Genomic DNA, 24817 nt, shown 5'->3' on the forward strand with positions numbered 1-24817 from the left:
GCCTAATTTGAAAAAGGCTTTTAACCACTGCCTTAGCAACACAAATATAAATATAACAACAGACACACTCCGAACTGAGCACTCACAAGGGAAATACTAAACTTTTTTTTTTTCCCCTAGCGGTTGCTTTTGGTTGAGGACTGCCAATTCCATTAAATTTAAAAAAAAACCAGATGTACGTCAGTGTAACTGTTCTTGACCTGGATATCGATGGGGTGACTTCCCCGACAGCAAAGGGTCTGTCAGCAACAGGGCACAGCTCTAAGGACTGCTCACTCCCTGCCTTAGAAACAGAAATAAACCCTGGCGCATCCAAAGGCCCTTCAAGAGGAACTAATGCAAGTGCCAGCAGGAAGGGCTGCAGCAACTCGGGGCACCAGCAGCACTGTGCAGTGCTGGACAAACAGAGGATGCTGGCAGGGCCAGTCCCCAGGGTGTAGGGACGTGTCCTGGGCTGTGCCAGCAGGCTGGGAGCAGCGCAGTCGTGTCCCTGCAGCCTGCTCTCCTCAGGGCAGATGCCTGGCAGCTGGCTCTTTATCACTCTTCCCTCTTTGCAGCAATTTCAGATGTGGGATATTTTTCAAAGCAAACCCCACAGAGGTGACAATCCAGCTTTCTCCACGGCATGTGGATGCAGGCTCTCGATAAAGGGTTTGGCTCCTCAGTCCACACATCAGCCCCCAGCACAGTCCATGGTTGTTTGGAGCTGGACCCATCTCTCCCGACCCGAAGTGACAGGTATCCATCCATCTGCCAGCCTCTGCTCAGAAGATGGCTCTAAAGCATCTCTGCACAGGGGTTTTTTGCCCTTCTTCTCACTTCAGGGTGAAAACATTTCTATCTTTCCACAAATTACTGTAAACCTGCTGCAACCTCCTGCCAAAGCATGTAGAGACTCTTCACAAAATCAGCTTCATAAAAATGACACATTTAGCACCACTTTTTCAGGGTTATCCCTTGAGCCTTTTTTCCCCTACATGCCTTGTTAATAAAGCTTGCATGTCACCCTTTATTATTAAAAAACAAAGCGGACCTCTCTCCAAGGCTGCAACGTGCATCTCTGCTTTTGGTTTCACAAAATCCTCCAGAAACATGCGACGGCTCCTCATCCTCTGCATCAAGCTGCACATCTCCACCCGGAGCACCAGTCTCCTGACTTCCCTCTGTGCTGCAGGCATCACTGGGGACCACAGAAATGGCAAATTGTTCCCAAAAGTCCACTGGGCCTCCCTGATGGGAAGGGCAGGGCTTGTAAGACCACTTCTCCTGGTCCTTCTGTATCCTCAGTCCTGTTCTCCATGGGCCACTCAATCTCAGGCTCCAGCATCTGCAATAGAACTGATGCTGCCTATTAGGAGATCTCACCAGCATTTAACTCTTATGGTCAGAATCATATTGTGGGTGATACAGAATTCATGCAAATTAACTAAGAATGCTCCAGCTGCACTCAGGAAACAGTGAAAATTTCAAAGTAGGCACCAGGTCAAATGAAGTATGCATCAGCAATGAGGGAAAGTCATTATCATTTAGCAAGCTGCTTATTTAGCCCATGGGAAATAAGGAAGCGGTCTGAGACTCCTTCTGCTGGGAGCAGGCACAGTGGGAAACCCCATGGAGCACTGGGATGGAGCCCCATGGCCACAGGGGCAGCCAGGCTGGGGCTGATGCTCTGCACAGCAGCACAGACCCTTCAGAGCCAAGGCTGGTGTCCCCCTGCACAGCAGCCCAGACCCAGCAGATGCAGGGCTGGTGTCCCCCTGCACAGCAGCCCAGACCCTTCAGATCCAGGGCTGGTGTCCCCCTGCACAGCAGCCCAGACCCTTCAGATCCAGGGCTGGTGTCCCCCTGCACAGCAGCACAGACCCTTCAGAGCCAGGGCTGGTGTCCCCCTGCACAGCAGCCCAGACCCAGCAGATGCAGGGCTGGTGTCCCCCTGCACAGCAGCACAGACCCTTCGGAGCCAGGGCTGGTGTCCCCCTGCACAGCAGCACAGACCCAGCAGAGCCAGGGCTGGTGTCCCCCTGCACAGCAGCCCAGACCCTTCAGAGCCTGGGCTGGTGTCCCCCTGCACAGCAGCACAGACCCAGCAGAGCCAGGGCTGGTGTCCCCCTGCACAGCAGCACAGACCCAGCAGAGCCAGGGCTGGTGTCCCCCTGCACAGCAGCACAGACCCAGCAGAGCCAGGGCTGGTGTCCCCCTGCACAGCAGCACAGACCCAGCAGAGCCAGGGCTGGTGTCCCCCTGCACAGCAGCACAGACCCAGCAGAGCCAGGGCTGGTGTCCCCCTGCACAGCAGCACAGACCCAGCAGATCCAGGGCTGGTGTCCCCCTGCACAGCAGCACAGACCCTTCAGATCCAGGGCTGGTGTCCCCCTGCACAGCAGCACAGACCCTTCAGATCCAGGGCTGGTGTCCCCCTGCACAGCAGCCCAGACCCTTCAGAGCCAGGGCTGGTGTCCCCCTGCACAGCAGCACAGACCCAGCAGATCCAGGGCTGGTGTCCCCCTGCACAGCAGCACAGACCCAGCAGATGCAGGGCTGGTGTCCCCCTGCACAGCAGCACAGACCCTTCAGATCCAGGGCTGGTGTCCCCCTGCACAGCAGCACAGACCCTTCAGATCCAGGGCTGGTGTCCCCCTGCACAGCAGCACAGACCCAGCAGATGCAGGGCTGGTGTCCCCCTGCACAGCAGCACAGACCCAGCAGATGCAGGGCTGGTGTCCCCCTGCACAGCAGCCCAGACCCAGCAGACCCAGCTCTGGGCTGGGAGCCCATCTCAAAGCACGTCAGGAGAGATTTCCCCCGTTGTGTGTGATGGCTCATAATTAGTACTTAGCCCTGTGCTGCCAGCCCTCCTCTGCCCAGAGCAGGGTCAGGGGCCAGGACCGTGACCAGGTGCAGTGCCTGACCCACGTGAGGAGCTCTGCTCCTGCCCTCCCTGACGGCACCTGTGGCACCCACTGCCAAACAGACCCTGTCCCCAGGTCCTGACCCTCCCACCCTGGCACCTCCTGGCATGGTGGGTGTCAGAGGTTTGAGAGCAGCAGCAGCCCCAGGCTTTGGGTTAAAAACACCAGTGCAAACCCCACCAAATAGCTACTGGGGCTTCCACCATGGGGGAAAATCAGCAAACGCTGACACACACAGTGCGGGGAGTGATGCCCAGGTCACAGCAAGGAACCCACCACCCGTCCCCTGACAGCCAGGCTGGGCTGGGGCTCTGACACCCCTGCAGGGTCAGCACCTTTGGAAAGGACCCATCTGGCCACTGGTGCCCATCAGTAGCCCATCAACTCCATGGCACTGCAGCACAAGCCAGGGGAGGGGGCGGAGGAGCAGAGGACACACCTCTAACTGCCAACAGCCCCAGCAAGACAGAAGGAAAACATGAAGCACTTCAGCTCTTAAAGAGCATTTAGGAGCCAGTCACCTGGAAGAGCTGGAAGGACCTGACCTCTGGCATCTCCCTCTGCAGCCCTCTCCCCGTGCCCAGCTCGCTGACAGAGCTTCTCCTGCAGGATTCTGCCAACTGTGAACTACAACGTAGTGCCTCTGAACAAGTAAGTGCATCTAGCATCTGATATTGATGTTTTATAATTAGATGTAATACAGCAGATCATTTTCCTGCACCTGATCAATGAAACCAGGGTGGGTTTGGGGTTAGGCTGTTTTGCAGACTGATTGCTGCCTAAGCCTACTGGAGCAGTGCCTCGCTCACTTCAGCAGGAACCAGCAGAGACGAGGATGTGCAAACACAGCATCCATTTAGATTTACCATCCCCGAAATATAAACAGAATATTTATTTCTGGCCTTTTAAGTAGTAATTCCAAATGTAATGAGGTACAATGAACATTCCTCAGAGCCAGACTCTATGGCTACTTAACACCACCAAGCCTCTAATTACTACTGCAGCTTAAATAAAGGGCATTCCGTTATGATGGACATTATTAAACACTGAAGGAACTGAGTCCAGCCTCCATTTTCTCTTGATGAAATAAAAAGCACTGCAGAGAAATCACTGTGAGAGTTCATCCTTTAGCATCACTCCTCTCATCAGACTAAGCAGCAGTTTCAAGCCAGACTCTATTACAGCGCAAGCATCCCACTAATCCACACTGAACTCCTGTCCCCTCCCCAAATAAACACAGGCTTTGTCATTTTTTGTTTGAAAATGGATGGGAGGCAAGAGAAAAGCTGCTGCTGAGATGTGATTTTGAAAAAGAGATATAGGATTAAAAACTCAGATTGAATCCAGGAGCAGCAACACACAACAAAGCCAAAATTACACCCCACAAAGCCACAAACTGTGTCACAGGGCTGGATTTGTCAGCAGACCAGAAATCTACAGTATGGTTATGAAGAGCAAAAACCCTAAAACACCTGCCTGACATTCACGTGGTATCTATAACCCCAAAGCCTTTTGGGGGACATGGCACAGGGGTCCTTCACTGGAACCATCACAGCAGATACCTGCTTGGCACCTCTCCTCAAAATCTACTGAAAAGCAAAATACTGACCCCAAAGTGGGGCAGGCTATCTAGAGAGGAGCATACAGACACGTTCTCACATGGGCCAGGAGCAGCCAGGGGCTGCTGATGCTCTGGCAGCCACCCAGTGCTTCCCCCAGGCTGGGACAGGAGGGATTTGGGGGCAGCAGGGGCAATGCCTCCCTCCCATGTGCCCACGGAGGGCAGGGGGCTCAGCGTGCCAGCCCCTTGGGGCACAGCCTTGTGCACAGGGCTCCTGCCTCAGTGTGCCAAGGAAAACTCCCTGCAGGGACATAACAGCCCATCACCCTGATAGAAGGGGGTTTCCCCATTACCTGTACCTGGGGCTCTCAGATGGGTAAGGGATACACACACGCAGCAACCAGCACAGACTGCACCCCTCCCTAGGCAGTGAGAGAAACAATCTGGATCTAATCAGCAGGCCCAGGGTGATGGGGCATGACTTAGAGATTTGTTAAAAAAACCTTTCAGAACTGTCCTTTCCCTGCCTCCTGCCATTAGGAATGAAAACAAATATAACAGAAGAACCTTTTTTTAAATGTTCCCATCTCTAGGGCTAAATAAAACTCCCTGTCATTCACCTTCTGGAGTGGCAGGTCAGGCCAATGCATTTTGTAGGGAACAGGAGAAATCACAGATTTGTCACTGCAAAAAGAAGGAGGAAAAAAAAAAGGAAAAAGAAAAACCAAAAACCAAAAATCATTGCAGCTGAGTTAAAAATAGGGAAGGCGTGAGAGGCTGCTGCCAGCTCGGCACATCAGAGCCAGGGGATGCCTGGGCTGCACCCCGAGCATGCACCAGCCCTGGGGCACTCAGGGGCCACAGGGACCTTGGCCCTGCCCCATGGTCCAGTGCAAACCCCATTTCTTCTGGTTTTTGGGCAAGCAGACAGAGCTTCCCAACCCACACAGCCCCAGTCATCTTCCTCCCACGGCTTCACCAGAGGCCAGACCTGGTCCCACGCCTGCCCCTGGCACACGGGCACGGGCATCCAGACCCAGCCCTGGGCTGGAACCTCTGCAGCAGCAGCTCCTGCCTGCTTCAGCTCAAATCCCCCCACCCTGGCAGATAATCAAACCCAGACAAACACTGTCCTGCATGCTCATGGTTTTATCATTCACAGTGTTTATCTGGAATTGCATGGGAAGGCTTGCAATCAGGATAGCCTCAGGCAGCTCCCACTCGAAGCCTCGAGGGGAATTCGCTCACAACAAAACTCTTTATCAAAACCAGTTTTCCCCTATTTCAATGTTTCTCCCTACTTGTGCAGGGAAACGCAGCTCTCCAGCCCACAGAATTACCCTGCAGCCATGAGACTGGCAGCAAATCTGAGCAGGACTGGCCTTCCTCCCACGGCCATCGCTCCCACCCGGCATGGGGAGTGGATGTGAAGCTGGCTTTGCTCAGCTCGGCCCTTCCCAAAGGTGCCAGCAGCTCCAGCATCCCTGGGGACACACCAGCACCCTCTGCACAGCCCTTGCTCCCCCCTGAGCCAAGCTTCCAGCTCTGGGGCAGCAGAAACTGAGGAATTCAAGCTAACAGGAGCCTGTGTTCTCCCAGAACAAACTGCAGGGAAAATGAATGACAACACAGCCCTCACCAGATGAGGGGATCTCAGCCTGGCACTAGCTGGGTGCCCTTTTCCATCCCCACCCTGCCCTCTCCCCTGCCCACAGGCACCCCACATTATTAACAGCCTGGTAAACACAGCCCGTTGGTTATTACAAAGATGCCAAAACCTTACTACTTCTTGTTCCTTCCAGTTAATGTACCATAGCCGAGGATAAATTGCTATTACAAGGAACTAAAAATAAAAATGTTTCAGAGGCCGTAATTGGCTTGTCTTGTTGGGCTTTTTAAGGAGCCAAAGTACCAGTTCCAGGCTATTAGCCCTAAGGTTGTAGGAGAATAGTATAAAATATTTCTTCATTAAAACCCTACCTTCTCCATCGAGGTGTTTTTCTTTAGGGTTTTTTTCCTCCTTTCCTTCTTTCTTTTTTTATTCCTCCTTTTTTTTATTATTATTATTATTTTCTTTTTAAAAGACGTGCGTTATCAAATGAGCTTTAGTTAAAAGAGGGCTTGGAAAGCCCAGGGGTGATATAAATAGACAGAGCTCAGTGCAGCTGGAGAACCAGCCCGAGCCTTCACTCATCTATTCAGGTCATTTTTCTACAAAACTTACATAATATTCCTCAGTTGCATCCATAATCTTGGGTCATTTTTAATAACCAGCACCAAATCTTGCAGTCCTTGGGGAGACAGTGCTCTGTGCTGGAAAGCACCCAGCCCACTGCTGTGGGACAGGACCACCACCACCACAGGCTGCAACCCACTACGAGGCCAGCAAGGGTGCCCAGGCTCCTCCCTGAGATGGGCACTACTTTTTTTTTCCTTTTGAGGCTTTTTGATGCTATTTGGTCATTAAGAGCTTTAGTTACCATTACTCAGTATCAACGGCAATCCTGGTTTTGTTTTTGGAGGGAGCCAGGAGCTGGGCTCCAGGATCCTTGTGGGTCTCTTTCAGCTCAGGATCCTCTGTGAGTCTCTGAGAACCAAATGCATTTATTCAGCAAAAGCCTCCTTTCAGAGGAAGCAGATGCTCTGCTGAGCGAGGACGCGGCGCTTTGGCACCTGCTGTCCTGATGACGGCGGTGACGATGCATCAGCAAAACAGCTCTAATTTATGGCCACAACTTCAAAACTGGCTCCAAGTCCTTGTGGAGCCTGCTCCCACTGACAGGAGCACCTTGGGACTGCCCTCACCACCCGCACGGAGCCGGGCATGGCAAAGACCTCTCTGTGACAACGGCTCGGTGCAGCACAGCATTGCAATAAATAATGACAGTATCAGCAAGGATGATGATCAGTTTCTTGGTAATATGGCCCAGGAGGGGAAGCACAACAGAAAAATTACAGCAGAGCCTCTAACCCTCTGCTTTTTCTCAAAGACAAGGTTGGATGACACATTTCTTTGTGAAACAACAACCCAACAGGTATTTACTACTTTTATTTTGTGATGTGAGGGTTGCTGCTAAAATAAGACTATTTCTGTTAGGTACAATTGCTATTTTTTTATAGTGTCTCAGCAATACCTTGTTAAAAAGGGCAAAACAACAGTTATTAATTACCCTAATTAACCCAATTCATAAGACACATTTGTGTGGCTGTCATGACAACTGCTTTGACTAACTTGCCAAGAATAGCTTAGCTGTCCATTCAAATAAATCCCTGATAATTACTAGTCTAGTTTACTGGGCTTCTGTGATAATAATAATTAGTGCTACTGTACAAAAGGTCACGCTAAACAGTTTATGAATGATGCATTTCGCATGGTGATTACATGAGTCACGCAGCAGCCAGCAAATGGACACAGCCACATCTCCAACATGGAGAGCTGGGATCAGATCCAGCCTGTGGCTGCTCTGCCTGCAGACAGCCTGGCAGGATGAGGGGGAGACAAAAAATACCCAAGAGTTGGGTTGAGCCAGGACAGCCACCCCCCTGCCTGCTCCCCCGCTGCGGGGCCAGCTGGCCACCCCTGGAGATGGTCCTTGAACAGAGGCACTGGGAGGCACCAAAAGCTTCCAAGGCCAGCCTGTCACATGGTGGTATCTCACCTCAGCAGCTCATTTCCCTCCCTGACAAGAGCAGATGATCATGGATCACCTGTCTGGTTTTGCCATGCTGCCATTAGGTTTAGGATCAATGATAAAAGGGGGGTTAGAACACAAAGGTAACGTGACCTTGGGGTGGACAGTCCCAGCCTCTCCTGCCTTCACCTTTGCAGGATGAAGCCCTCCAACCTGCAGTCTGGGTGTCCCCACAAGGAGCTGCAGCTCCAGCTGCAGTCAGGGCTGTCCTGCAGGCAGCAGGCACTGCTCAGCCCAGCACTGCTCCTCCTGAGGCTGCAGAAGGAGCTGCCTCCTCCAGGACCTGCCTGTGCTCCTGACTAGGCTAGGCTCTCATTTCCCTTCACAACAGCAAGCCCAGCCCAGTCAAATGGCATTTTAGCTCTGCTGAGGTTTATTGGTGAAAACTGACGTGTGGGATTCCCTCTGGCTATGCCTACACAGAGGCAAGAGAGGATGGGACCACACTGCACCCACGCTGAAAAATCCTGCAGCACCCCAGGGCAGAGGGCAGTGGGGCAGGGACAGAGCCAGGACATTCACTTCTAATACAGAGGACAGCTGCCAGCTCTGTGGAAATCTACGAAATCACTACATTTAGAATAAATTCTGATGAAATACCACATCTGGTCCTTATTGTCCATCCCTTGTTACCAATCACAGAGGCACCGAAACAGGGTCTTAATCAGCAAATATTTGTCTGCCAGGGCCCCCTCCTCCCTCACACCCACCTGAACTTGCAATTATTCTTATTGAGTGACTTTAAGAGAGCACCAGGCACAGCCTGGAGCTGTGAGCAAGCAAGGAAGCCCCGCTGCAGCCATCAGCAGGGCCAGCAATTGCCCTGTCACAGCTGGCAGGGTATGGCTGCAGACTGGAGGCAGCAAGGCCACACGAACACTTAAAACGTCCTCACAGTGTGAAAAGCAGGCATGCAGAAATGACACCTCCTTTCTCCACAAATCTGCTCCCCCAGCATCTCCCAGCCCCATGCAGAATTCACCTCATTAAGGCTGAAGAGCCAACAGAGCCCTTGGAGGGCTGACATGGACTTGTGTCCTCTCTGCATGGCAAAATAAGCACTGAGGAGGAAGTTTTAGATCTGGGGAAAGATGGATTTGAGGTCCCAACAGGATTTCAGTGCTGACCCTGAGCCCAGGCTGGCCTGCACATCCTCCCCATTTGTAACCCAAAGTACATGCCAGAAAATGAGGTGCTTTTTTTATCAGACCAAAAGGAGAAATGAGGGAAACCTGAAGCTGAGCAGAACACTCCCCAGCTCTCCCCAGTGAAGTTTGCAGCTCAGTTCAATATGTTAGTGCCTAATGAAGGTTCCCCCTATACTCTGCAGGGTACAATCATTCTCCTCCTAATGAGCACGTGTTAATGGCATATTAATGCTGACAACAACCAAGTGCAGGGAACAAGAGATGAACATATTCCAAAATTTATCTCTTTTTCTCCCCAGACAAAGGAACCCATGGCGTGGCTGAGCGAGCCCCAGCCCAGCAGGAGCCTGTGGCTCCCACAGCGATGCTGCCAGCCCTGGTGCAGCTCACCACAGGACACAGAGCCCAGATGGGACATGGCTTTGCTCTCCCACTGACCCAATCCCCATAATTAGTTGCTGTCCAGGGAGAGTCTGAGCCCAAGCTGGTAGTGCCCCTAGACACAGCCACCCTGGGGGCTGAAGCAGGAGGCACAGGAACTGCTCCCAAAGGCCCGGGAAGTGTTTCAGGGCAGGCAGGTTTGGGTCTGTATTTGAGGCACAGCCCTGAGGCTCTGCTCACTGATTGTCTGAGCTGGGGCCCTGCCAGAGCATCCAGATGTGAATCTGAATATGAAAGGTCCAGGAGGGAGCAGGTGACAGAGGCTCCAGCCCCATCCTGGTGCTGGCATCCCAGCCCATCTGGGTTTGTCTCAGCAAGTTTACATAAGCTCTCAGGCACGGAAAAGAACACACAGAATGGGTGTTTTCCTGTTTTTTCATCTTCACTCGTGAAAACAGCTCTCAAAACCCTGACAGCTCCCCAAAACCAGCTCAGTCTGCCGCAGCATGTGCTGCCCACCAGCAGGCACTGCAGGGAAGAGGAAGCCTAATTCCCCAGCTGTCCAGCTTCTGTGAGCTCCCACCATCACTTACATTTACATTTCCAGATCGATAATCGATGCTAGAATCAATAGCAGGGAATTTAGCTACATTATAAAAACAGTAAAATCAGCCAATACTGAGAAATGACTATTGAGTCCTGTGTTTTCTGTACTCACTTAGTCTAATAACGGTGAATGATATTTTCCAAGTACATTATTCAGCAATAAAACCACCGAATTATTTGATCTCCTTCTAACCTTTATGATTCTAAGCACTCTTTTTGACCCAGATTGAATGAGGCAACATCTGCAGAGCCTTTCACAAAATTGTACTCGGTGTGCACTATTGTAAGTCTGCTGCCAAAGATAAATGTTATTATTTTAAAGCCATCATCCTTCTAATAGATGAGCAAACACACTGCATTAGCATAGCCTGCAGAGCTGGAGCACGGGTGAGAAAATGCCAGAGGGGTTTCTCTTAATGGAATTTTACATACCTGACTTAGGATGGGTTAATGCAATCCACCAACACGGGAATTTACAACCTGCCCTGTGGCATACACCTGCCAGTACAAACGATGGTATAATCCAACCAGCTCCAGATCCCCGTGAGAAACACGAGGGTTTCACACCCAGATCTCAACAGGGTGCTGAGATGAGGGCCTCACCTGCAGATGACTCTCCAACACACTCTGGCTGACAGGTTCATCACCTGCCTGCCTGTCCTGGGTGTCAGGTGCAGCAGTGCTGGCACCACCTGTGGGTGCTCAGCTGCCATCAGAGGCTGTAGGAAGTGCAGTACCTGTCACACACCTGCCTGCTGCAGCATCAGCTGTCCCCAGCCTTCACCAGGCCTGGGAGAATTCTCTGTAATTCCATGTTAAACAGGGAGACACTTCAAGGCTCAGCATGAATCACTTGTCCAGCTGACATACGCCATTACTTCACTCCAAATTTAGACAAGGAGCTAGAGGGAGACACTGAAGCAGAGATGTTGTGCTTCTTCTCCAGCAAACCCTCCAACAGGTGCCACAGACAAGCCCTGCCCCAGCAGGAACAGTGAAACTGGGAGCTGCCAGCAGCCCCAGCATCCCTTTGCTGAGCCCTGGGTGATGCTCTCCTGGGGACCCTGGGGACTGGAATTGTGGGGTGCCCCAGGGGACAAGCCCCAGCACAACCCTGCCAGGGCAGCACTGCCTGCACAGCACCCCACCCATCTCCTATTCAGAGCATGCTCTCATTTGAATTATAATTACCCTTATAAGTACACAGATTACAACTATTTATGCTACAAATAAGACCATCCTGTATTTTAATTAACAGAAAATGATTGGAACTCAACTATAGCCTCTACTGGGAACAATATCTAACACTATATTGAAGCAAGGCCGTGCCAGCCCCACAAGCAGCCTGGCAGGAGAGGGGGAGTGGGCAGGGCTGGGGGTCCCACCAATCTGAGCCCTCTCACAAGAGCAGGAGCTGCTGCCAGAGCAGGCAAGAGGTCAGGAGAGAGGGCAAAGCCAGGAGAGAGGGAGAGAGGGCAAAGCCAGGAGAGAGGGAGGAGAGAGGGCAAAGCCAGGAGAGAGGGAGGAGAGAGAGCAAAGCCAGGAGAGAGGGCTGCCAGGAGAGATGGAGGCTCATCCCTGGGCAGCCTGCAGGCAAAGCCTGGGGATGGAAGCAGGCTCAATGGCCCTGCCCTTGCTGGCTGCTGGGAATTCAGGAAAGACTGAGCAGGGCACACTCAGTGAGGACAGGAGCCCAAGGACCTGGAAGGGCACCTGGCTGAGGAGCTGCTCTGGCTCAAAGCCCTCGGGAGGGACTTCAGGAAATGGCAGCTGGAAAATCCAGCTCTTCCACCCAGCCAAGCAGATGCACACAAGGTTATTCAAAGGCTACTGCACTTGGCCTCAGTGATGCCTCTGCATGAGCACGTGCTGTAGGTAAAGGAAACCAGAGGGAGAAACCACAGAGTTCAAATCACTCGATACAACACAGATTCACTGGGGTACTGCCATATGAAAGCCCACAAAGTACCATGCAAGACTATCCTTTTGATGAAATTTTAAAAAGCCTTACTAGAAATCTTTCCCAATTTAAGAGAAAATTCTTATCTGCCATGTAAATATAGTTGCAAAAGCTTTTTTTATAGACTTCACGAGTTATGCATTAGAAATGTGCATCAGAAATTCAAATTTTCCAAGAGGAAATATTTAAGGAACCTACCAACCCAAACCATTCTATGATTCTATGAAAACAAGAGAAGCCTCTCCACTTCCAGTAAAAGTGAACCATAAAACCCAAAGCAGTAGCATAAAAACAAATGAGATGTATCTGATTATATGACATATTATATACTCACATAATTAGGTGCAATATGTAATAATTCCATGCCCACTTTCTGTATGCATGGGGACACAAGTGTGGACACTGCAGTGTTAGGTTACTGTCTCAACCTGATGATCTTAAATCCTCGGCCTAAATGATTCTGTGATTCTGTGTAAGATATCACAAATACAAGACACAACACACAGTATGTAATATATAATGATATGATCAGATCCATGGGAGCACTCAGGCCTTGCTGTTAAATACAAGCAGCTGCTGCCACACCAGCCCTAATCCCCCACAGACCCTTGGAACAAAGCCCTTTGGTCCCTCCCGACCAGGACCCTACCCCAGGCTAGAAAACCCCTGGAAAGCCCCAGGAGCTGCCAGGATGGGGTGGCAGCCCAAATCACCTATACAAAACGTGTTATTTACTGGGGAACCTGGCAGTGCTCAGCTCTTAGCTGAGCTCAATCTTAACTGCCTTGTCCAAGCTAAATGATGTGATGATCTTAGGAAAAGCCAAAGAGTGTTAAACTAAGGGCTTGCCCAAAACCCAGGGAGCGTGGCATGGTTAAACACAAATGGGAGCTGCTGTATTTATCTCTGTGGCAAGGTATTCAAGGGAATTCCTCCATACAACAGCTTGGAGCGATTGCATTAAGAGATGTATAATTTGGTTAGGCTGACCTCAGAATGGAATAAAGAGCTGCTGATTTCCATAATGCCAGCCTGCAATGCTCAGAGAGGTCAGGGAACCTACAGCGATACACAAACCACTTTGGGAGCAGTTAAACTGAGAGATCTGCTGGGTCTGGAGTGAGCAGGGACAGCAGACAGGGAGGCTGGGGTCCTATCCCACCACCCTGGTCCCTGGCAATGCAGAGTGGTGCTGGGTGCCCAGGCAGGGATGCTGGGGGTCCTATCCCACCACCCTGGTCCCTGGCAATGCAGAGAGGAGCTGGGTGCCCAGACAGGGAGGTTGGGGTCCTATCCCACCACCCTGGTCCCTGGCAATGCAGCTGGGTGCCCAGACAGGGATGCTGGGGGTCCTATCCCACCACCCTGGTCCCTGGCAATGCAGAGTGGAGCTGGGTGCCCAGGCAGGGATGCTGGGGGTCCTATCCCACCACCCTGGTCCCTGGCAATGCCGAGTGGTGCTGGGTGCCCAGGCAGGACCAGGAGCTGTCCCCAGCGAGGGGATAAGCAGTGCATGCCTAAAGCTGAGAGCATCACTCCTCTCTGGGGGGCTCTGGCAGGGCAGAGGCTGGGCTGGCTCCAGGCAGGGCTGCTGGGGCTCGGGGGCAGAGCAGAGCAGAGTGTGACCTGCCTTCCCCAGCACCGTGCATCAGTGGCAGGCACAAAAAAGTGCTGAGTTACAGTGACCTCCCAAGGAGAAAACAAGACTGGCAGCGCTGCCTGCGAAGTCAGCCTTCCCACGAGTGGAACATCATCCCTGATAATGCTTTAATTATTATGGCTCCTGAAAATAAGCCTCATCTCATCAGCCCTGCCTGCCTCAGCACCGCAAACTTTCTCCGGCTTGGAAATCATCGCCTTTTTTCCCCTTTTTCCCTGCTCTATACACAGCATTACTCAGAAGCAAGCCAAATCCCTTCCAATTATATATCATGACGTTTCCCCAGCACTGCACTAAGCGAGGCCCTTCACTTCTAAATGGCATGGTTTATAACAAATTGTCTGTTATACCAGACAGAAACTGATTTCCTCAAACCCAGCATATTAAAGTGAGTACATTCATTCTGGTTGTAACACACAAAATGTGATTATAACAGACACTTTGGGGGCTTTTTAAGGCTAGCGGAGAAGAGGAGGATAAGCTGGAGGGGAAGAAAGAATTGACAAGTAGAGAAATGACAGAGAAAGAGAAACAGCCACGCTGATTTCATTTCTTACAAAACAAAAATCTTTGTGTGTTGTAGAAATGTGCTTTAGTTAACACCGCCAGATAGCCAGAGCAAAAGCTGCCGGTGCTGCCTGAAACGAAAATTGCTCTTTTGTGCTCAGAAAACCATTTCCCACAGTGAGGAGAACGCTTTCCAGGTAGTACAAAGCAGATCTGAAACCAACGGGGCCTTATCCTGCAACTGTTGCTCCCTCAAATAATCCCTGCAGCCACGAGGAGCCCCAACTAAATCAGTGTGAGTGAGGATTATGTGGGAGTGTATCAAGGTTGGGGGATTAGGCCAGGATTATCACTAAAACCAGTAATTCCCCATCTTACTGATGGTGGCCATCAGCTCAGGAGGCGGCGGATGGCCACGGCCCCGGCTCTGGGGGCTCTTGGGTGTGTGGGGCTGTGGATCAGAGGCTGCTCCATCCTGACCTTCTCCTCCAGTGGGCCCTACCAAGGCAGCACCAGAGCAGGACCACGCCTGACCCACGCTCTGCTCACAGTGCAGTGTCAGGGCTGCCACTTCCCTCCCAACGCAGCCACCACGGAGCCATCCCAGAGAGCCATCCCAGAGAGCCAGCCAAGAGCCTCCCTGCCAATTCCACCCTGGGACATGCAGCCTCTCAAAGAGGGCTCTCCCTCTCCGTGTCACACCTCCTCACCTCTGGCAGCCAGGTCCTGCCACCACGGTGGCCCCGGGGGAGCCCTGGGGACAGAGCGAGCTGCTGTCCCCAGGGTGTTTCCCATCCTGGAGCAGCAAACCAACACCATCTCCCAGAGCAGTGCAAATCTGGGAGGTTACAGATACAGCCATCACACACACACTCTTTACTTTTAAACCAGCAAGTCAAAATGCAGGCATGTAAGTGCTACCCAAGGGTGGCTGCTCTACATGCAGGTCACGTGCCCTGGATCCTAAAAGGCTCAGCATTCAGACCAATTTCCACACCACCCCAATGCAACACGCATTTTTATCAAGGAAGCTGCCTAATGGCTCCTATTAATTCTGATTTTTAATCTCCTGGTACAACTCCCAGCGATATACATGCAAAACCTGACAACAAGCCCTTTTGGTTTCAAAGCTGACTTCTCCTCCAGCTCAAGGAAGATGATAAGATCTCTCAGCAGCAGCAAAGGCCCTGAGCAGCAATGCCCTTGCAGCTCCAACACGTCCCACTAAGTCCGAACACTAACAGGGGCCAAGCCTCCTGCTGTCAGCCAGGATCACCAGAGCTGCTCACAAACGCTTCCTGCCATGGCTGGCTGCAGCCACAGGGGTGCTGAGGGGCTGTGGGCAGTGCCCCGAGTGGCTCCCTGGCACCCACTGATTCCCAGCAGGGCCAGAGCACCCCGGGATCCCCCCCTGCCTCCGATGCTCTCCTGGCAGCCGTACCCCGGCACCAGCAGAGCTGACAGCCAAGCCCAGCCCCAGCCAAAGGGAAAAGCTTTATAAGGGTGGGCTCAAACTTCTGCTGCATCCTCAGAGCAGGGTTGCAGCCCCTCAGACACCACTCTTTAATCCTTTCCAGATCACCAGGGAAAGATGAGAAGCACCAACAAACCCAATTATTCCCAGCCCCGAGACCTGCCACCGCACTAGAAGAAACATTTCCTGAAGCTCCACAAACAAGCCATCCTTGGGGACTTTTATTTCAAGGCTCCTGACTGTTAAAATAAATGAGGCTCACGTTAAAGACCAGCTACATCACAAACCCACCGCTGCTGGGGCAGCACGTGTCTGCAGAGACAATAGCTTACCCTCAGCCACAACCACCATATGCCAAGTGACACTGCCAGAGACACATTTACCTCGTATTTTATCTGTTCTCAACCCATGCTTTGCCTTCCCATCAGGAAAAGTCACTCCTAGGTGGAGCAGCAATGATATCTCCCCGATGCTGACACCTCATAAAGCCTCCCCGGGGAAACCACGGCGGCTTCATCACTGGAAGCAATTCAAACCAGCCCAGACAAAGCACCACTGGAAGCACTGCAGGGAACGCTTTGGCTCTGTAAACTCTGGGCAGGGACTGTGTTTATTAAACACTCAGCACCCGGAGGTGTGCCAAGGGCACCCTGCACAGCCACAGCAGCACAGCACAGCACTGCTCGGCAGGGACGGGCTGCAGGGGCTCAGGGCTGCCAGGCTCCTCCATGGGAACAGCTGCTGGGGAGCTCCTGTGTCACCCCGAGTGCCAGGACAGGGCTGTCACTCTAGCACCAGTGAACCACCTCACTCTCAGGGGTCACTGGGATTTTTAGAAGCCAACAGAACCCACACCACCAGCAAGACAGCTTTGCCTGCAACAGCTGGAAGCATAACGTAGGGGTTCTGCCAAAAAACATCAACATTCCCACCCTGAACTAAACTTCCAAACAGCTTCCAGTTGGGATTTCTCCACCCTGATCCTGCCCTTTTGTCCAGAAGCACCTCCAGAGAGGGAGCAGACCCTGCCAGGATGTGTTTCTCTCACACGAGAGCTGCTGGTGCCTTGGCAGGACTGGCGAGCTGCCCGCTGCCCTCAGCCAGCTCTGGGGCTGCTGTTCCACTGACACTCCAGCCACTCATTACAAGAGACAGACTTCTTTCTCCAGGCAAGCTACCAGCTCTTCACAGTGCATCTCACCTGCACAAGGGATGGGAAGATGGGGCGAGCTGGAGCCACAGGGAGAAACAAGCATCGTGTCTCCCTCACAAGAGGGTGAACAAGGCAGGGAAATCTCTGGAAGGCACATTCCATGAGACCCCAGCCCAGCTGTTGCATCACAGAGAAGCACAGGCAGCACTGCCTTCTGCATGCAGCTGCCTGCTAACTTTATCAGCTGAGTTATGATGGTCCTGATGATCCTTCCATCCTCCCTGGCACCTGAGACCTCCCACTGCCAGCCTGTGATGGGTTTTGTGACTGGTGGCAGTGAATCACAGGCTGACAGGATGCTCCACTGCTCCAGTGCCCATAGCAAGGCACCAGCCAGAGATGCACTCCAGAATCCTCTCCAGAAGACACTGCTCCAGGAAGACAGGAATTCCTCAGGGACCACTGCCCACAACAGCAGTGGTCACTCATGTGGGCCAGCACTGGTACACGACCTCTCAGAGCTAGTTCTGCCTCAGTGGAAGTGTCAAACACCAGGGCTCAGTGAGCATTCTGCCAATACCATCCCAGCAGGACCAGGCCCCCAGCACCAGCCCTCTCCAGCAGCCCTGCAGAGCGCTGGGCTCGGCTCTCTGCAGCACCAGGATGAATCTGAAGCAGCTCCACTGCCTTCAGCAACAGCATTCTGCATTTACACCAGCACACTGAACACAAAACAGAGTGAGCCATAAATATTTCAGCTGCTTTTTCAGCTTTGTTATTCTGTTCAAAGCAGGAAACATGACAAACCTTTGATTGTTTTGCTTAAAACCAAACAATAATTCAAAGAGAGACAAACAAGCAACATTAAATGATGCCTGTGATGTACAGGAAAGCCAAAGAATTAGAAGAAACTGATGAGGATGGTGTGGATCAGAGCAGTCCCTTTCCCTGCCTTTGGCAGGTACCACACACCCCTCCCATGGCAGCCAGGGTGCTGCAGAGTGCAGGGACAGCACTGGGCCAGGTGTGCAGGTGGTCACAGTGGGACATCCCGCACGGTCTGCACCCCCAGCGGGGCCAGCTGCCCCCAGAGGAACAGCGACCAACACTGCTTCCAACAACCTTTTAAAAAAACTTCACTGAAGGACAGTGTCTCCTCCCCTGAGCATCACCACACTCAGAATCCTCCTGTCCAGCAGCCACCTCCAGCCTCCCGGGCACGTGGAGACAGCCCATCCCACCTGGGCACCTCTGAGGCTCTCTGCAGTGTCTGGGGACAAAACATCCACCCATGGCCACACGTCAGGGCTGCCCCAGAACCCACAGGTGAGTGCTGGCTGCTCCCCCCTGCCCACCCTCCATCACTGCCTCCCCCTGGGGTGTCCAGCACACAGAAACCATCGCAGCATGCTCTGCCCAGCAGACAGAAACCACTGGAGTGTGCTCTGCCCAGCACACAGAAGCCACCAAAGCCTGCCCTGGCCAGCAGACAGAAGCCACCAAAGCCTGCCCTGCCCAGTACACAGAGCCACTGGAGTGTGCTCTGCCCAGCACACAGAAGCCACCAAAGCCTGCCCTGCCCAGTACACAGAGCCACTGGAGTGTGCTCTGCCCAGCACACAGAAGCCACCGAAGCCTGCCCTGTGCAGCACACAGAAGCCAGCAATGTCTCTTTGCCCAGCAGCCCATTTTGGCAGCGCTGGCACTGTCACACCTGTTCTGGCAGTGCTGGCACTGTCAGACCTGCTCTGGCAGCACTGGCACTGGCAGACCTGTTCTGGCAGCGCTGGCACTGTCACACCTGCTCTGGCAGCGCTGGCACTGTCACACCTGTTCTGGCAGCACTGGCACTGTCACACCTGTTCTGGCAGCATTGGCACTGTCAGACCTGCTCTGGCAGCATTGGCACTGTCAGACCCCTGGGCACAGCCCAGCACAAACCCCCTGCTGACCCCGGGCACAGAGCCTGGCCGCACTCACCTCTGGCAGCGGCATGCCGTTGATGATGAGGTCGGGCTGCTGGGGGCTCTGCCCCGTGAAGGTGTGGTGGTAGATGTGGTTGGAGCCGGCGTTCCTGCTGTTCTGGCTCTCCACGTTGAGGAAGGTGCTCTCGGAGCGGCGGCAGCCCAGCGGCAGGGTCTGCTGGTGGTAGTCGAAGTAGTTGAGGGAGGAGGTGAGAGAGGAGCAGCTGACAACGTTCATTTTGTCCGTCTCCTCCACGTCCCGCGGCACCAGGCGGATATCGTTCTTGCTGATCTTCTTCTTCTTGCTGGATTTCTTCTGATGCCCGTAGGAGTACTCCGCGATTCTGGGGGACAGAGGGAAATGAGAAGCTGAGAGCATCCTAAACCCTGCCCTGCTACACTCCCATGCAGGAACCCAGAGGGCTTGGCCCCCATCTCTGTGTAGGCTCTTAGTCATGCACGCTACGTCATGGTTTGGGTCTGGTGGCACAACACAGGCTTTAGCTTATTTTCATATGTATAACGTTTTCAGGTCAAACATGGAAAAAAAGGGGAAGCGAGAATGCTTCTGTTTTGACCTAGTCTATGGAATTGCTGGTATTTAGTTACTACAAGTAAAATCCAGCCTGCAGAAGAGAAAAATTGAGATGTTAAAATCCATGAACTGAAAAGGGTACCTGCATTCATTTCCATGCATAATAAGGATTTTAAAAGTGATTTAATTTGGTCCCCATAATGAAAATTCCAAACGAATAGCAGATTTTTTCCCCAGCTCATTTTCCATAGCAGTAAATAAAGCAGACCCGAAGCAGTCCTAGCTGGCAAGCTCAATTCTCTCACACTCCAAAGGCTGTTTGTTTATTAATGCTTTATCTAAATTGCTGGTGTTTTGACTGTCTCCTGATCATACCTGATCTTTTCTCCAATTGAATTCCATTCCTGCCTCACACTGACACGCACATCCCCTTCTGCTGGGAAATGCTTTCACCTTCTCAAAATCAGAGAACAACAACCGTGTGTTTTGCAAAGAAAAATGATCCTTTTTGACCTTTTTATTTTACTGCAAGCTTGTTTTTCTCTGCCTTTCCTTCCCTCTTCGCTTCCCACCTGCCAAAAGAATCAACTGATGAACTGCCTTGTTTGCCTTCTGCAAAACACCAGAGGAAAAAAGTTACAGCAAAACAACACCCAAGCAAATAATGACAAATTATTTGCACCTTGCATTGGCTGGGTCTGCTCGGCTCAGAGTGGCTGTGGCTCATCTTCCCACAGTGAGCACCACACCAGTCCCTGCCATTACTTTGTACATGCACAGCACTGGGCAAGTCGCTATTTCCCAGGGAAGCACATCAAACGCCATGCACAGTCAGAAATGCACATCTGAAAGTCAGGATTTTGCTCCTCTTCTTGTTATGATAACCGCATTAAAAAAAAAAAAATCCAATAGCTGCAACAGAAATAATGGGATGAATAAATAATACAGTTTATCTGGAAAGGCAAATCTTGGACAAATATTCTTGTTCCAGAAAGCTAATTGCCTGAGCATGAAAATGCCACGAAGTCGAGCAGCCCTCATATGTGCCTCATAAATTAACACGTCATTTGAAGAGTCTCCAGCAGCTCTTGTGAAGAATCTCTAACACAAGGCACTGCAAAGCCTAAAGGCGTGGGGAGAGGGTGCCCCACGGTCACCGAGCCTGCCTGGTGCTTCCCCACCTCTGCAGCTGACTCCTGCTCAGACACACACTGATCACAGCCCGAGCACCCCCGAGTGTGCAAATAAATCACAGGAAGGCAGGGATTGCTGTTGTGCCAACAATCTATATGCTGCTGACTCGTCTAACAATGCCTGATGAAGCTTTAATTGTTTTCTTTACCTAAATGTTTAAGTTTGGCAATGCGAGAGCCCAATTATTTTCTGCAGGCATTCATTTTTCTGTCCTTTCTCTATTGACCAATTATTTAATTAAACCGCACTTCATTAATCCCTAAGCCGTCACAGTAAACCCGGGGCTTATACGTATGTGGGGAGCTGCTAGGGGCACTACCACAACATGATTTTTATCCATTCAGGTCCCATCCCCTTTTAATGGGCCGAGCTGGCAAGAAATCTGGTCTGTGAGCTTTCACTTGAAGCTAGACATCCCATAATACAGCACAGACCGACCTTTATTTGCAGATGATTTTTCCCCCATCGAGCAAAAAGGCTTATATACGCACTTTACGCTGTGAAAACGGGGTACAATGCCCCGACTCTCCGGCATTATTTCTGCGTAAATAAAACTTTAAAGACCGCACATCCCCCCGCGCCGCTGAATTGCCAGGGGCGAGCGTGCGTTTCCAAGGTAGAGCAAAATTAATTTCCATCCCTCCTCTCTGAAACGACTCGGTGCCGAAGGAATGGAGAAGTCATGGCTATTTCACTAGTAACAGGATTAAACCATTTATGAGGCATTGCAGCTGCTCTTTTATGGCATCTGATTGATATTCATGTGTGGTTAGCATTTGTCTCCTAACTTGTGTAACACAGAGAATAGTAAAAGAGAGACAATAATCGCCAGGCTGTTACATATTCAGGGGACTGGATTTCCCCTATCAGCCTTTCAGCGGCTCCAGGCGCGGGGCTGACCTCCCCTCCGGCATTTCGGACCGCGGAGCGCTCGCCCAGCCGGGGCAAAACGACACAAAAATGCGCCAGAGCCATCCCCGGCAGCCCGCCGGCCCTGCCCGGGCCGGAGCCGCTCTCGGCTGCTCGCCGGGCCGGCCGTGGCCAGGAGCCGCAGCGGGCACACAATAGCTCCTTTGAGCGGCCACCGAGGCTCGGGGATGCCGCCCGCACCGGCTGCTGCGGGGATGCTGCGGGGGCCGGGGGGCTCTCCCCCCTCGGCAGCCCCGCTGGGCACGGGGGGCTGCCCGCGGGAACCGGCCGTGCCCCTGTAAAACCGCTCTCCCCGCCGGGTGTGATGGAGCACGGAAAATCGGGGATGCTGCAACAGATTGTCAAGCCGCACAATTAAGTCGATTCGTTACTCCGCTCTCTCCTCGCGGAGAATAATTTCTTAAAGCTTTGCAAGAAATTTTCTTACAGGGATAGGAACCTCAGTTTCGTTCCAAAGGCAAATCCACCCCCAAGTATACAGCAGCAAATGCAAAAGTAACCGCGATGGCAAAAATCAAAGCAGACCCGCAGGTGCACATAAACAAAGGTATCTTTACCTGCAGTTGTAGGTCCTGATTTCCTTGTTATCCCTTTTGCACTTGACTGCCACAAAGATCATGGTGACAAAAAGAATGGCTGCAATAGACCCCAGGGCAATAATGAAAATCAAGGAGAGGTTAACAGATCCTATGGACTCCTGGGCATCCAGGGCTGGAGACAGGTATATCAAAATCAAGGCAGAAGCCGAGAGAGATGTTTTCCCATGGTCATGAGCCACCACGATGAGCTCATAGGCTGTTTTGGCATTCTCCCCAAAGGCTCTGGTGGTCCTAATCTCTCCATTGACCTGGTCGATCTCAAAAAATCCTCTGTCTCCTTCCACCATTTCGTAGGAAAGTCTGCCATTTTCACCCTCATCATAGTCATCTGCCTTGACCACCGTCACCAAGTAGCCAACCCCCGCGTTCCTGGGGATGTACACCTCCGCCGTCCCGTTGACCAGCGGCGGGGCCGTGATCACGGGCGTGTTGTCATTGACGTCCAGGACGATCACCCTGACGGTGGCATTGCTCTGCAGAGAGGGATTACCCCCATCTTTTGCCAAGACCTTGAACTCAAAGGCCTTGGTCTGCTCATGATTGAAGGACCTCAAAGCATAGATATCTCCAGAGTTGGGGTTGATGGAGACATAGGTGAAAACAGGCATGTCCCTGACTTGGGAGGGCACGATCTGGTAGGACACGCTGCCGTTGAGGCCCAGGTCAGGGTCTCTGGCCGACACCGAGAGCAGGTAGGCCCCTGGGGTGTTGTTCTCCTGCACGATGACTTGGTAATAGGGCTTGGAGAAGTGGGGATGGTTGTCATTCTCATCGGTGATCTTGACGGTGAAGGACTTGGTGGCCTGCAGGGAAGGGATGCCATTATCCCTGGCCTGGATGGTGAGGTTGTACTGGTCCCTCTGCTCCCGGTCCAGCCGCCCATCCACCAGGATGGTGGAGAAGCTCTCGTACTCCTGGAGTCGGAAAGGCACGTTGCCCAGGAGCTTGCACTGCACGCGCCCGTTGGCCCCGGAGTCGCGATCCGAGACGCGCACCAGGGCGATGACGTACCCCGGCGGGGCGTTCTCGCTCACCTCCACCAGCTCGCTGTTGACAGAGAGCAGGTTGATGAGGGGCGGGTTGTCGTTGGCATCCTGGACGCTAATGGTCACTTTGCAATGGGCAGGGATGGAGTTAGGCCCCAAGTCCTTGGCCTGCACGTCCAGCTCATAGACGTGACCCTCCTCGTAGTCGATGGCACCGCTCACCGTGATGAGGCCGCTCTGGGGGTCGATCTGGAAGAGCTCCCGGGCCCGCTCAGAGACGTAGCTGTGGAAAGAGTAGAGGACCTGGCCGTTGGTGCCCTCGTCCGGGTCGGAGGCGTTGAGGCGGATGACTGGTGTCCCCGGTGGGGCATTTTCAGGCACGCTGACGGTGTAGGCTGGCTCCTCGAAGAGCGGGTTGTTGTCATTGGAGTCGATGACGCGGATGCTGAGCTCCACCGTGCCAAAGTTGGGCGGGTCACCACCATCCAGTGCCGTGATCACGTAGCTGTAGTGGGACTGGGTCTCACGGTCCAGGCTCTTCTCCACTACCAGCTCAGCAAAACGAGACCCATCACCCCGCGTCTTGGTCTCCAGCCCAAAGAGGTCATTGGGGGTGATCTCATAGCTCTGCACCCCAAAGCTGCCCGAGTCCGGGTCATAGGCACTCTCCAGTGGCACCCGGGTGCCAGGGCTGGCTGTCTCCGAGATCTCCAGCTCGATTTGGTCAGTGGGAAAGCTGGGCGCATTATCGTTAAGGTCCTTGATCTCCAGCTTGATCACGCAGATCTCCATGGAGCTGGACATCACCTCCAGCGAGATGACACATTTGGGGCTCTGTCGGCATAGCAGGTCCCTATCGATCTTCTGCTTGGTCACCAGCAGCCCGGACCCGGGGCTGATGTCCACCAAGTGGGGGGCCGAGTTGGAGACCACCCGGAAGGCGGCGGGCTGCCGGGGGTCCAGCACGAAACCGGCGTCCCGGGCGTCCTTGGCGACGTTGGCGATCACCGTGCCAGCCCGCTGCTCCTCCTCCACCGAGTACTTGAGGTTGACGAGGGCCCCGGCGCCGGCCCACAGCAAGGCGGCCCCCAGCAGCGCCGGGAGAGCCCCCATGGCCGCGCCGCCGCTCCGCCCGCCGCGCCGCGCCCCGACGGCCGCCGGCCGCGCGCCTCAGGGGCCCGCCGCGCTCATGCGGGCAGCGCCCGCCGGGCTGCCCCGGCGGCGGGCGGGCGGCTGCGGGCACCGGAGCCGCGGTCCCCCGCGCACACGCCAACGCCGTCCGCTCAGGTGCTCCGTGCCGGCGGCGCCGCGGAAGGGCCGGGCATGGCGAGCGGGGTGCGGGAGCAGAAGCGGGGTGCTGAGCCGAGCGGTACCGAAGCGAGAAGCGAGGAGCCGAGCCGTGCAGTGCAGTGCCGAGCCAGCCGAGCCCGCTCCCGCCGGCGCTCGCTGCGGCGGCCGCACGCCACTGCCCGCAGTCCGGAGCGCCGGCGGGCGGCGCGGGGGCGGGCGGCGCGGGGGCGGGCGGCGCCCAGCCGCAACCAATGGGCGCTCGGGGGCG

General features: G+C 53.3%; 1 protein-coding gene across 2 annotated transcripts in view; it reads right to left on the minus strand.

Moving 5' to 3' along the window:
• PCDH19 (protocadherin 19) overlaps positions 1-24408 on the minus strand; it is a 60465-nt gene extending 36057 nt beyond the window's left edge. For both annotated transcript variants that reach the window (XM_059859033.1, XM_059859032.1), the window contains exons 1-2: positions 22232-24408; positions 19032-19359 (exon numbers count right to left, since the gene is read on the minus strand). In XM_059859033.1, the coding sequence (XP_059715016.1) occupies positions 19032-19359; positions 22232-24372 (2469 nt within the window). In that variant the 5' untranslated portion in view covers positions 24373-24408. The remainder of the gene's footprint in view (positions 1-19031; positions 19360-22231) is intronic.
• Positions 24409-24817: the final 409 nt, after the last annotated feature.

The sequence above is a fragment of the Haemorhous mexicanus genome, chromosome 14 (assembly GCF_027477595.1).
Source record: "Haemorhous mexicanus isolate bHaeMex1 chromosome 14, bHaeMex1.pri, whole genome shotgun sequence".
In the NCBI taxonomy this organism is placed as follows: Eukaryota; Metazoa; Chordata; class Aves; order Passeriformes; family Fringillidae; genus Haemorhous; species Haemorhous mexicanus.